Source organism: Sander vitreus, chromosome 7, assembly GCF_031162955.1.
Source record: "Sander vitreus isolate 19-12246 chromosome 7, sanVit1, whole genome shotgun sequence".
In the NCBI taxonomy this organism is placed as follows: domain Eukaryota; kingdom Metazoa; phylum Chordata; class Actinopteri; order Perciformes; family Percidae; genus Sander; species Sander vitreus.
The window spans coordinates 2103450-2116730 of NC_135861.1; the positions used below are offsets into that span (position 1 = coordinate 2103450).

The 13281-nt window shown below is 43.2% G+C and overlaps 1 protein-coding gene across 2 annotated transcripts in view; it reads right to left on the reverse strand.

Moving 5' to 3' along the window:
* Positions 1–546: 546 nt before the first annotated feature.
* rtel1 (regulator of telomere elongation helicase 1) overlaps positions 547–13281 on the reverse strand; it is a 46124-nt gene continuing 33389 nt past the window's right edge. Inside the window, exons 21-33 of one of the 2 annotated variants that reach the window (XR_013502224.1) lie at positions 13036–13113; positions 12468–12614; positions 12033–12148; positions 11765–11888; positions 10466–10634; positions 10205–10359; positions 8762–8857; positions 7784–7994; positions 6895–7032; positions 5706–5822; positions 3630–3772; positions 3377–3499; positions 547–772 (exon numbers count right to left, since the gene is read on the reverse strand). Coding sequence is in view for 1 of the 2 variants with exons in the window: in XM_078254161.1 (XP_078110287.1) it covers positions 708–772; positions 3377–3499; positions 3584–3772; positions 5706–5822; positions 6895–7032; positions 7784–7994; positions 8762–8857; positions 10205–10359; positions 10466–10634; positions 11765–11888; positions 12033–12148; positions 12468–12614; positions 13036–13113 (1728 nt within the window). In the remaining variant the exon portion in view is untranslated. Of the gene's footprint in view, positions 773–3376; positions 3500–3583; positions 3773–5705; positions 5823–6894; positions 7033–7783; positions 7995–8761; positions 8858–10204; positions 10360–10465; positions 10635–11764; positions 11889–12032; positions 12149–12467; positions 12615–13035; positions 13114–13281 lie in introns of both variants that reach the window. The other variant, XM_078254161.1, reaches the window with a different exon arrangement.

The window sequence follows — 13281 nt, forward strand, 5'->3', positions numbered from 1 at the left end:
CGCAGAAGCATTAAACAGCCTTAAGCAGAACCAAAACCAAGCTTTAACCTGGGAACCAAACAAATCTGCCGGGCTCATGATGTACGCGGTTATCCGTTGGTAAAGTGTCTATACGTCAGTAACGGTTTTGAAATTAGCACTTCGCCAGCAAGCAGTCCTTTGTGGGCAGTTGTGCTGAAGTTTGCTTGCTCACATAACGCCATACACCCCCCCCCCCCCGCTTCGGTTCCTCTGCTAGCGTTACGGCGGTGAAATGCACCGTGATGCAAAGCAACTCCGACGCAGAACTCCGAAAGGGTCACGACGGCGTAGCAGCGACGGCGTAGCAGCGACGGCGTAGCTACAGCGTGGAGTTGACACAGAAGCATAAAACAGCCTTTAGGGGCCAAATACGACCCCCCCCCGCAGATTTTGGCCAACTTAGGTTCATAATACATTTTGGCCCACCTAGTTTTTGTCGCTTTTTTTGCTAGAAGACACTTAAAACTTAGATTTAATTAGTTGAAGACATTTCAAAACTTCACATGAACATAATATTCCTCCATATTACATTGTCATGAAACTCATTTAATACAAAACAATTGAAAACTGCACCTTATTTACAATGACATTACAAAGGCCCAGAACAGAGCCTGGCTGGCTTGTGCATAGTTCTGTCAGCAGCATCAGTTACGAGCGGTTTAAAAATACATGTTGTAACTCAGATTCTACTTTCTTTGGCTTTTTAGGAAAAAACTGGAGAGCTTGCTTTGTGTCTTCGGTGATGATGAAGCTGGAAAACAAACAGACAGACAAGTAAAAGGAGTATTAAGGTCCATAGCTGTAAGAAGTCTCGTTATCCCTAAAAGCTTCTACAGTATATCAGAAATTTGGGTTTTCTTTCAACCACATTGTCAAAAAAAAAAAAAGAACGTGGATGGTTCCCTACAACGCTCTTCACAAGTAAAATAAATGATCCGTTCACTACTTTCATTTATTTTTTTATTTTTTATTTTATAGCATTTGAAGAAAAAAAGGATAAAAAACGTTGAAGAAAAGTGACAAAAATGTCGGAAAAATATTCAAAAACGTGGGGAAAAAAAAACACAAACGTCAAAAAGTGCAGAAAAAAAAAAAAAAAGACAAAAACTTTGGAAATAGTGACAAAAAAAAAGTATCGAAAAAGATTCCCAAAACGTTGAATTCTGACCCAGAAAAACGAAGTTTCCTGGTCGACGGGAAGACAACACACGGGTTAAATGTAATGTTCATGATTGATTTTTGTTCTTTCTGAGAATGCAAATGAATGAATCAGAAAATATCTCTTATGGCGTTTTTCCATTACGTGGTACCTGCTCGCCTCGCCTCGACACACTGTGCTTCCGTTTTCCACTGCAGATGTTAGTACCGCCTCAGCGTGGCTGGTCGTTATATGCCGGCTCGACACAAACACCAGCACACAAGTATAAACATCAGGCCACTTGAGCTAGTTTTACAGTTCTGTGGAGGCTCCACGCAGAGCTTTCTCCGTATACTATGTAAGTGGCCTGATGTTTATACGTGTGCGCTGGTGCGTGCGTCGAGCCGGCCGTGTGTGTGTGTACGTGGCTACGGTGAAAGCTCTGCCTGGAGCCGCCGCAGAACTGTAAAACAAGCGGCGCCGCAGGAAACTGCCGTGACATAACGCGACACACAGAACGTGGACGGTGTGTTGTTGTTGCCAGAAGACACATTTAGTTTCAAATGAAGCTGGAGGCAGCAAAAAATAAAACAGCTGGCTGAACTATTTAAAGATAGCGGGTTTGTTCAGGACACCCCCGTCTGTCGCTTTCACGTCAGCTTTTCGGCTCGCCTCAGCTCGCTGGGAACCTCGACTGAGGTGGTACTAAAAAAAAGTACCTGTTAGCAGGTACCAGGTACTTTTTTTCGTAATGGAAAACCAAAAAAGGCGAGTAGAGGTGAGCAGGTATCACGTGATGGAAAAGCGCCATTTGTGTCGTCTGCCCGTCGACCACTTGTTGTTCTCCTGGGAAAACGTACCCTTATTTAGACCCTTTTTAAAATGTATTTCTTTTACGCTTTTTTCTGTTTCTTTCACTACCAGCAGATACAGCACTAACATGAACTTATTATTAAAAAAACCTTTTTATGGCTTTTCCCTGAAGTTTTTGTGAGTTCTTCAACATTTTGGTCACTTTTTTCAACATTTTTATGGCTTTTCCCCGACGTTTTTGACTTTTTGGTCACTTTTTTCAACATTTTTATGGCTTTTCCTCAACGTTTTTGTGACTTTTTCAACGATTTGGTCACTTTTTTTCTACATTTTTATGGTTTTTCCCTGACGTTTTTGACTTTTTCAACGTTTTGGTCACTTTTTTCAACATTTTTATGGCTTTTCCCTGAAGTTTTTGTGACTTTTTCAACGTTTTGGTCACTTTTTTCAACATTTTTATGGCTTTTCCCTGACGTTTTTGACTTTTTGGTCACTTTTTTCAACATTTTTATGGCTTTTCCTCAACGTTTTTGTGATTCTTTCAACGATTTGGTCACTTTTTTCTACATTTTTATGGTTTTTCCCTGACGTTTTTGACTTTTTCAACGTTTTGGTCACTTTTTTCAACATTTTTATGGCTTTTCCCTGAAGTTTTTGTGACTTTTTCAACGTTTTGGTCACTTTTTTCAACATTTTTATGGCTTTTCCCTGACGTTTTTGTGACTTTTTCTAAAGTTTGTAGGTCTTCTGTCAGTGTTTTTGACAGTTTTTTCATTGTTTTTGTTGCTTTTCCTAACGTATTTTTATACGTTATAAAACAAACGTTGAAAACAGGTCAAATTTGACCGGAGGACAACATGAGGGTTAATTCCAGGGTTCATACGCATTTAACCAATACTTTTTCATGACTTTTCCATGACTTTCCATGACTATGTATTCCTGAAAATGTCAGTCGACATTATACAATAAGAATAACAATCTGTTGAAGTTTCCCCTCAGAGGTTTAACAATAAAATGAATGACTATATGTGGTTCATAGTGGGAGTCGTAATATCGCTCCCCGAATAGAACGGTGAGGTTAGGACGACGTGAAATACATTTTCTGGGTCTTTTTATGTTTCCAAAACCTTTCCAGGCCTGGGATTTGCATTCTTTTCCAGGTTTTTTCAAAACGTATGAACCCTGTAATTCACAGTAGAAGGCTGCTTCGCTTCACTTCACTGACTGACTGCCAAAAACTACCTAAAGGGTTGTTACAGATATTAATGGTCTCCATGAAGATGATTTCAAATGATTTTAGTGACCACCGAGCTCTTCTCAAGAGGATTTAAAAAGTATAGGGCAAAGATATAGGAAATACAAACACGTTTCTATTATACAATAATACATTGCGTTGTTCTTTACCTCGTCTCTGCTGGTCTTCACTCACAGCAGGAACATCAGCGGCAGAGACAGAGTTACCTATCAAAGCATCCACCATCTCTTTGTACTGCTTCTTATGGCGAGCGGGAATAAACATGCCAAATCCTGAAGAAAAGAAAGATAAAAAGTGAGTCAACAGTGACAACCTCTGAAGAGAAATTCTCGTTCTAAACCTGTGAAAGAACTTACTGACTAGAAGGTTGAAGTGCTCATCTCTCTCTGTGAATAAGCTCACCACCGTGGTCACCAGGTTTTCATAGTTGTCTGTCTTCTTGTAGCTCTGAATGGCCTGGAAGAGCTGAGCTGACTTTTCTGCTCCGACGGCTTTTTTCACATCAGCCAGAAAGGTAGCGGGGACGTCACTATTTGGAGCAGCACCTGATACACGTAAGAAGAAAGTACTGGAATTAATTTCATACTTAAAACTGAGGAGCACAAAGGAGCACTCAGACTCAGGAGATCAGGATATTACTAGAGATACTGCCTAAAACGCTGGTATCGGTATCAGGAAGTACTGGAGTTTATGCACCGATCTGATACCACGTAATAAAGCCCTAAAGAAAATCTACGTTAAAGTAGTTTATTTATGTTCTTTCTCCGTTATAACTGACTGTCAAACTGCAGAATAACAGAAAGTTCTGGGGCATTCATGTTTCACAAAGAGTTTAACCTGAGCCAGACCGACAACAAAGATAGAAATAATATCACATCCATACAGGGATAGTAGTATACAGCTGTTATACATCATATCATCCATACAGGGATAGTAGTATACAGCTGTTATACATCATATCATCTATACAGGGATAGTAGTATACAGCTGTTATACATCATATCATCCATACAGGGATAGTAGTATACAGCTGTTATACATCATATCATCTATACAGGGATAGTAGTATACAGCTGTTAAAACATAATAAAATATATGACACACTGGTATCGGATCGGTACTCGGTATCGGCCGACAAGCAAGTTCAGGTATCAGAATCGGTATCGGGCCATCTCTAGATATTACATTACATGCCATTTAGCTGACACTTTTATCCAAAGCGACTTCCAACTAAGTGCTTTCAACCCTGAAGGTGCAAACTCCAGACAACAAGTATTAAGTGTAAGTACATTAGCTTTAAATAAGCAAAACTACAAAGAGACATGTGAAAGTGCAGCTTCAAGAAATATATATCATATTTTTATGTTTATCCGAGGTGTAGTCGGAAGAGATGTGTTTTTAGCCTTCGTTGGAAGATGCGTAGGCTTTCGGCCGTCCTGATGTCAGTAGGGAGCTCATTCCACCATTTAGGAGCCAGGACAGCAAACAGTCGGGATTTCGTTGAGTGATGAGTTGTCCCTCGCTGTGAGAGGGCAGCAAGCACGTTGGCTGATGCCGAGCGGAGTGGGGGGGGGTCGGGGTGTAGGGTTTGACCCCTCCTGGATGTGAGCTGGGGCTGAGCCGTTCGTGGCCCTGTATATGGCCCCTGGATATAGACTGTCTTCACCTGGGGCCTCATTTATAAAACTGTGCGTACGCCACGTTTATACATGAGGCCCCTGGTGACTGTCTAAGGCCTCATTCACACGGCCTGCGTCGGCCGTAGGACGGACTGGCAGAAACGCAGGTCTTTCCATTCATTTTGAATGGGGGTAGTAGAGCTGAGAGTAGATCTTTGCCCGAATGGGTTCGGTCTTAACAAAACTCAGGAAAACTCCAAGGCCCTCGCTTTAGAAAAATCAAAAAGCCTTTATTGTTATGGCTCGGTCATCTTAAACCTTTAAAAAAAACTCTGACGCGTTTCGGCATACAAGCCTTCGTCAGGGAGTCGACAGTTTTCAAACAGGAAAAGACTTTCTTATAAGCTTTCAAACCACCAATCAGAAGCCTCCATTTGGCAGGTTTAGTTGCGTCATGTTAATCATGCAGCGCCCGAGTGCATTTCGACCGGCATGACATCGGCATATGTCAGACTGACCGGCCTGATCACGTGAAAATCGGCCAATCGGTGCATCTCTAAGGCTGAGGCCTAACTTTTAAGGCCTGATTACAGCTCTAGGGGGTAGTGCATTTAAACTGCGGTGGGGTTGCCGCAGCGGGAGGGGGGGGCATGCACAAAAACACAACTAAATAAAGTCTACTTGTGCTACATTGGGAGGTTAAAGAACACGACAGGATGTCTCACAAACGGGCCGTTTGTGACACTCCCACACAGCCCGACTACCCTGCGTCTGAACGCAACCTTATGTTTAAACCTGCAAATGCACTGAATTCTTCAGAAGCACTGAATTCAAAAAGGTAAAGGATGTAATGTCCTACCAGTGTGAGGTTGTGTCAGTCCGTGCTGGTTTAGGTGGTGTCCTCCTTTGTTGAGCTGCTGTGTGTTCAGCTGACTGCAGGCGGAGCCTGGACCCCCAACAGGCTGACTGGCTGCAGCTTTAAGGAAACAAAAAAATAACATAACATGTACACGTCTCGTCTTCCTTTTCCTATTGTACTGCCAGTGAACTCTTGTGTCAACAGGACGTTTTCATATTCATTGAGTACGTTTACATGCACACTATTATTCTGAATATGACAATATTCAGAATTTGATACAGGTCATGTAAACAGCATATTCCGGTTAGATATTCAGAATAAGCCATTGTTCTGAATGTAGCATTTCTGATTAAGATGTGGGATATTCCGGTATTATTCAGATATTAGAGGCATTCTTTGGACATACAGCGCATTCAGAATATGCGTCTCAATTGGGGTTTTTACTGCAGTTTATGGTCAGCTCTGTGCGTTGCTATGGTTGCTGTACACAAACCAACCAGCCAACAGTTTGCAAGGCTGCAGACCCGATAAGGAGGAGAAACACAGCTACTTTTAAACATTATCAAAGACTTGGATATCTACAGGTTTTTGCATATGAGCTCACATCGCTACGCCGACCTTTTCAAGAAGCTGGTTGAAGGAATGAAAGAGGGACGCTGTGTTCACACGCTCCAACAAGTCCTCCACCGCTGGGAAACTTTAAAAAAAATCTTATTTTGCACGGCTACATGTAAACGGGAATATTAGAGGAATATTCACCTTTATTAACCATGTAAACAGATTAGTCAGAATAGCGTCTTTTTCTGAATAAGGGCAACAACCGGAACATTATGTGCATGTAAACGCAGTTAATGAGTTGTCATTTAATAGCAAAAATACCAAACATACTCTAGTTCCAGTTTCACCAATGTGAGGATGTTCTGCTGTTCTGTTTCGTATATCAGTATATCAGTTTATTATTATAAAGTCAATATCTTTTGGGCTTTTGGACTGTAGCAAAAGAAGCAATCAGACGGTGTCACTCTGGACTAGAGGGAGTAATGTCCATTTTATCGCACATTTCAGAAACTCTACAGACCAACATGAACTGGAAAAAATATAGACTATTGAAAAAATATTGTATCTCTGAGCTTGCCTGTCTTGTCAGACACATTTCCAACATGTAAAGAAGAGCGCAGTGTTTTCCTACCGCCCTGCAGCATCAGGGCTTTCTTCTCGTCCACAGAGAGCGAGTGATCAGGTTTGTATCCACAGCCCTTCCCCGTCAGCTGCTGGCACTTCTCATCAAACCTCTTCTTGTGGTGTGGGCGGATAAACTGGTAGAGGCCTGTGACACAACGAGTGACTCAACGAGTGACACAACTTCATATGGAAAGACAAACACAAACTGTCGGGATGCTCAGGCAAAAAAAAACAAGTACACTATAATACATAATAGGGCTACACAATACATCGTTTTTATATTGCAATATCAACTGGCACAATAAACACTCCAAAGGCTGCGACGTATCGCGGAAGACACTCAGAGATTTATCTGTTAGTTGAAGGGAAATATCAGCAGGAAACTGGACTTTAAAAAGTAACTATTCTTTGTTTAATGGTGCCTTTTATATTCAATGTTCAATAAAACTAAAGAATGTTGGAAATGATTTTCTTTCATTTGTTTTAACCCTCCTGTTAACCCACCCTCCTTTCTATGTCAGAACTATGACAAAAGAAAGTTGAAAAAAGGGACACATTTTGGAAAAAGCTACAAAAACACTGAAAAAAGTGACCAAAAAAAACATCAAAAACATCGCCAAAGGTGACAAAAACTTGTTAAAAAAGTGAGAAAAAAAAAACATTGGAAAAAGCAACAAAAAACGTGTTAAAAAAAATTGACAAAAACATCATTAAAAAAACGCCAAAAAAGTGACAAAAAAAATTGGAATAAAATCGACAAAAAAGACCCAGCGGAAGGGCGCCTGGGTAGCTCACTTGGTAGATCGCGCGCCCATATATAGAGGTTTAGTCCTCGCCGTCATCCCCCCCTCTCTCCCTCCTTCTTCATGTCTTCAGCTGTCCAGCAGAAGGCTTACCCCGCAGCAGACCGTAAGTATTGGCGTCCTCGGTTAAGACGGCCGTCTCAGTCAGCAGGACGTCCAGGTTGTCAGTCTTCTTGTAGGTCTGCAGAGCCTTGATGATGTGGTCAAAGCTACACTGGCTCAGGGACTTCTTCATCTCTGCCAGGAAGTCCTTCACCCTGCTGGCTGTCCCCCGCTCAGGGACGGTCCCCGACGCGCTCGATCTCTTCAACAAGGATGGAGGGAAATACACTGCTCACATTTGCAATGTAATGTACATTAAAAGTTACATTAAAAATAGTTTGATTTGCATTGGGATGGTCCTGGAATTCACACTATCAGGTACTATAAATTGAATAAAAAGATTATTTTCTGTACTTCTTGCAGATCTTAGCCAAACGGTTTGGTTTAACAACATACAATCATGACTTGGAGGTGGAGCTGTGCAATTAATACAGTTTTGGTTTTGGCTTTTAACGATCACAAAAACAATGTAATCAGGAAAACGGAAAACTTTGCAAGTAAACTCTTATTTTGTCTTGAGTTCTATGGGGGGAAATTCAAAAGAAAGACACACACACACACACACACACACACACACACACACACAGACAGACAGACACACACACACAGACAGACAATCACATGTACACACACAGACAGACAGACAGACAGACAGACAATCACACGTACACACACACACAGATAGACACACACAGACAGACAGACACACACACACACAGACAGACAGACAATCACACGTACACACACACACAGACAGACAGACAATCACACGTACACACACACACACACAGACAGACACAGATAGACAATCACACGTACACACACACACAGAGACACAGACACACACACACACACACAGATAGACAGACACAGACAGACAAACAGACAGACAGTTAAGTGCCTACGTACAACCATAATCTCACACCACCAAACACTGGTGCTCTTATTCTACTGTAATATGTATCCTACCTGTTCTTGGACCAATTTGATTTTACGTTTTCCTCCCCGCAACTCATCATCCATCCTCTTGTCACATTGAAGAGACAGTGTGGACAGACGGTGTGCCTTCAAAAGAAAAATGTTAAATTGAAAAATGAAGTACAGTTGTCTTGGAAATACTTTTCTACTGTCGTTTTATTTCACATCAGTGTTCCTGTATCCGTACCGGCCCACTTCACACACGAGTCCCTCCCCTTTCCACTGGACCCCATTCCATTTTGTGAATAAATATGTATGGAAGTGAACGGGGAGAGACACGAATTACAGATATGATGTTTGTCAATTTAAAAGAAACTTTGCAACTAAAGAAAGTCTCAGTTTGTCGTAGTACCACTTCATTTTAAGTGAAACCGCTCAGTGAACTACATCTCTCGTCTCGCACAATACATGTCACCTCGCTTTATGCTCCGCTGCAGGCGAACTGTAGCCTAGAAATCTAGACCACCCTAGCGGCAGCAAATGTAATTTACAGCCAGGGTCGTCTAGCAGCTCTCCGTTGCTTACGAGCTGGAAAAACCAAACTCTGGTCAGGCCAATCACATCGTGTATAGAGTCGGTGGGCGGGGCTTATGGCTGCTGCTGCTGGTGAACAGCGGTCTTCTGGAAGACTTCAGCTCAGCTTTTCTTTGAGAAAAGAACAAAGAACGGCACTGAAGTCATTCTTAAAAAAGGAAGATGTGTTCGGAGTTTTGACGACCGGATACGGCAGAAGTTTAAACTATCAACTAGCTCCGCTACCTTCTTCGTTGCTCTGATTGGTTGTAGAGCTATCCTATTGCGTGCAGAGGGAATTTGAAAGACAACCGTTTATCCCGCCCCTCGGATTGAGCTCAGCCAATGGGGAGTTCCCAGACCCAACATCTGGATGTGGTCGGGCTTGTCAGGCTAGGCAAAATTAGCTCGGTTCCTCAAAACATGTAATGTTATCTTACCTGATGTGTAACTTATTCACTTCCCGCTGCCTCAAGATAGCAATACGCCCAGAATGCACCTGAACACACCTCCCTGTAAGACCAGCACACCCATGGGCGCACACAGGGGCGCAGGTGCATTTGTTATTTAAACGACGTGGGCAACTGCGTCGGTCTTAGACTAGCAAGACACTTGCGTCGGGCTCTGCGCTGCGCCGGGTGCAAGATAGGGCCCCATATATGTCATTCATGGCTTAATTCAAACAGGTTTAAATAATTATTTGTTTCTCCCCGTTCACTCCCTTTAAAAGGGGACCACCGGAAGGGGAGGGACTTTGTCTCTCTATTATACACAGCATGATTCTCACTGCAAATGTACTGTACCAGACAAGGTCTTATTTATTTCTACAAAGCCTCTCTTTCTGACACACTTGATACAAACCAGTTGCATGTCAGAAAGACTGGTGGGACAGAAGACGGGTGTCTCACAGAAACATGCTACCTTCTCTTCTCCCATAACGGAGTCATCGTCCTCTCTGCAATGGTCCCCTCGGTCCAGAGCGTCCAGCAGGTTGGCTGGTCTCTTCTGACTCTCCTGCAGCTCACACTCGTACTCGATACAGATCCTGGCCATCCCATTGGCTCCAGTGTGTTCGTCTGATCACAAAGACCAGACAAAAGGCAACGAATCAACAGAGGACTAACCATTACTCTGTGGATTTAAAGCAGGCGTGGAAACACTCCCTTTATCTTTTATACTCACTGAGTTTCCTCCTCTTCAGGCTGGGGAGGTGGGCGTCCAGCACCTTGGCCTTCTGGGTGTGGGAGCTTTGGGAGGATGAGCAGGAAGTGAAGCCAGGGGACTGGAGAGTGTCTGGTAAAGACTCTGTCTCACAGCTTTCTGCTGCAGACTTCTTCTCTACCACAGGCCTCTAGCACATTCAAACACAACCATAAAAACACATTTATTGAAGGTTTTTGCCCTATCTTGCACCTGGCGCAGCGTGGCGCAAAGCCCGACGCAAGTGTCTTTGCTATTTTAAGACCGTCCAGCGCCCACGTCGTTTAAATAGCAAATGCACCTGCGCCCATCTTTGCGCCCATGGGTGTGCTGGTCTTACAGGGAGGTGTGTTCAGGTGCATTCTGGGCGTATTGCTATCTTGAGGCAGCGGGAAGTGATCGCGCCATTGACCAACAAAAACCTGGTCTAAAGTCAATAACGCAGCATTTCATCGTTATTTTAGCAGCACATTAGTAAAAAATGCTCCTAGGCTCGTGCACAGCGCGCGCACACTATGCTTGTTACACACACAGGGACGCACAGCAGCACACACACATGCAGAAGATTACAAATACAAATATTACGGTGCAAATCCTCCATCATAACAGCAATGCTCCAAGGTCCAAACGCGCCTGGCTTTTAAAGGGAATGGGAGATGATCTCTGATTGGTTGATTGCATGTTACGCCCAAAACACACCTCTGATTAATGAAGACACTAAGTACAACACTTTTGAACCACGCGCCCGGCACACGGACCCTTTTTTCCGCCGTTAAAGTAGCAAAGGTGGATTTGGACACGCCCTAAACGCACCAGGCGCTTCACACCGTGCGCCGAGATCGTTAAAATAGGACCCGTAGTGTATTCATCAAACAGACACAGAAGGCTAGAGTCACAGTTTACATTTTGTAGCGCTGCAATTAACGTAACGTCCACAGTGCCATGTTAAGCCTCTGTCCTGATTTACAGGTCGGTGTGTACCCATGCCCACAAATCATCCCCTGCTTTATCGTCTGGTTTAAAATAAATGGGAGCATCATTTACTAAATGAACATCATGCTGTGTTGAAGAAGACTTGAAACTAGCGATTGAGACCATCAACTCATTATGAAAATGTTTACTGAGGTAATAAATCAAGTGAGAATTATATATATATTGTTTACGCTTTCAGCATCAAAAGCCAAACACGAGTTACTGAGTCACAGCAGACAAATCAACCTCAACTAAATAGTTCATGCGAGGACTCGTATTTGTGTGACCAGTGTGAATGCTAGAACCTACCATTTTCTGTGCGACCCTGAAGAACTGAGAGACGTCACGGATTACGTTCCCAAAGCCGGTATACAGACGCACATACGGCCTGACCCACGATGGAAGCTGAGCCCTGGCATTAGAGCCTTTGAACCTGTGGAAGAAGTCTCATTATGACGGATGACAGACGATAAATTGACATATTGAATTATTGCTAGGGATGAAAATGACTAAACTATAGAGCAACTCTGGGTCAAATTGGGTCAAAGCTTACTGGGGGGGGGGGGGCTGGACTGACCTTTGATCACACAGCAAGATGGCTCCATAGTCCTCCTTGTGGCGAATGACTCTACCGATGGCCTGGTTCACAGCTCTGAAAGCCTGCTGTCTGTACCACTCCTGTCCAGACAGGTACTATACACACACACACACACACACACACACACACACACACAGAGAGAGAGAGAGAGAGAAACACACAGAGAGAGAGAAACACAGAGAGAGAGAGAGCGAGAGAAACACACACACACACACAGAAACACACACACACACAGAGAGAGAGAAACACACACACACAGAGAGAGAGAGAGAGAGAGAGAGAGAGAAAAACACACACACACAAAAACACACACACACACACACACACACACACACACACACACACACACACACACCATAGGATTGAGCATCCAAGCCTTTTTTCTGTAACACTCAGTAAACCGTTCCCGCTCACCTTGACCCCAGGAGTTTTCTTCCGACTCATCTCATCCAAGAACTGCATCTTCAGGATGACTCGAGGGTCCATCTTTGGAGGGAAAGGAAGGCCGGTGATGATCACACCCCGACCAAAGGTGTCTGCAAAGTCCAGACCCTCGCTCGCCTGGCACAGGAAGACATTTATAGAAACGCAGTGAGAGGGAAGCATTTGGGGAAACTTGCATGTGATGTTGTGTCCCTGCCGCTTGTCCTCATCTTTCTCTTTATCGCTCTTAAAAGCTTTTTGGTGAAGCCAAAAGCCAGAAGCCTTCTGAACCATAGCTATTACACAATCAACAATGGGAAAGTAATGGATGAAAAATAAATATATAGAGTGACAATGTTTTTGAGCTTAAAGCCTTTCCGGCAATAAGCCAAAGAAATGACACTAGAGGCAAGGAGTTGGGGCCACAAAAGACAAGATATCTCGTCTGGGTATATCATAAATATTCATAATTAATTGAATGACAATTATTACTTTTTGGAAACTGAGTTGTCATGGTAAAACTGTACATTTCAAAACATTTGACACACAGTAACCCCACCTTCCCGCGACACACAGCAAAGAAAGTTCCTCCTTTGGATGTCGGATCGTTGACTTTGTTGTAATATCCGTCAATAACCTGCGAACACAAAGAGAGACGAGATTGACTGTTGGTATCTGTGCTCACACCTGACAAAGCTTACTCTTGGCGGGAATTGTTGGGTCTCTGTAAATTAAAGAGTGTGGTCTAGACCAGTGGTTCTCAAACTGTTTTCAATAATGTTCCCCCTTTGAGTTGTTTCTAAGC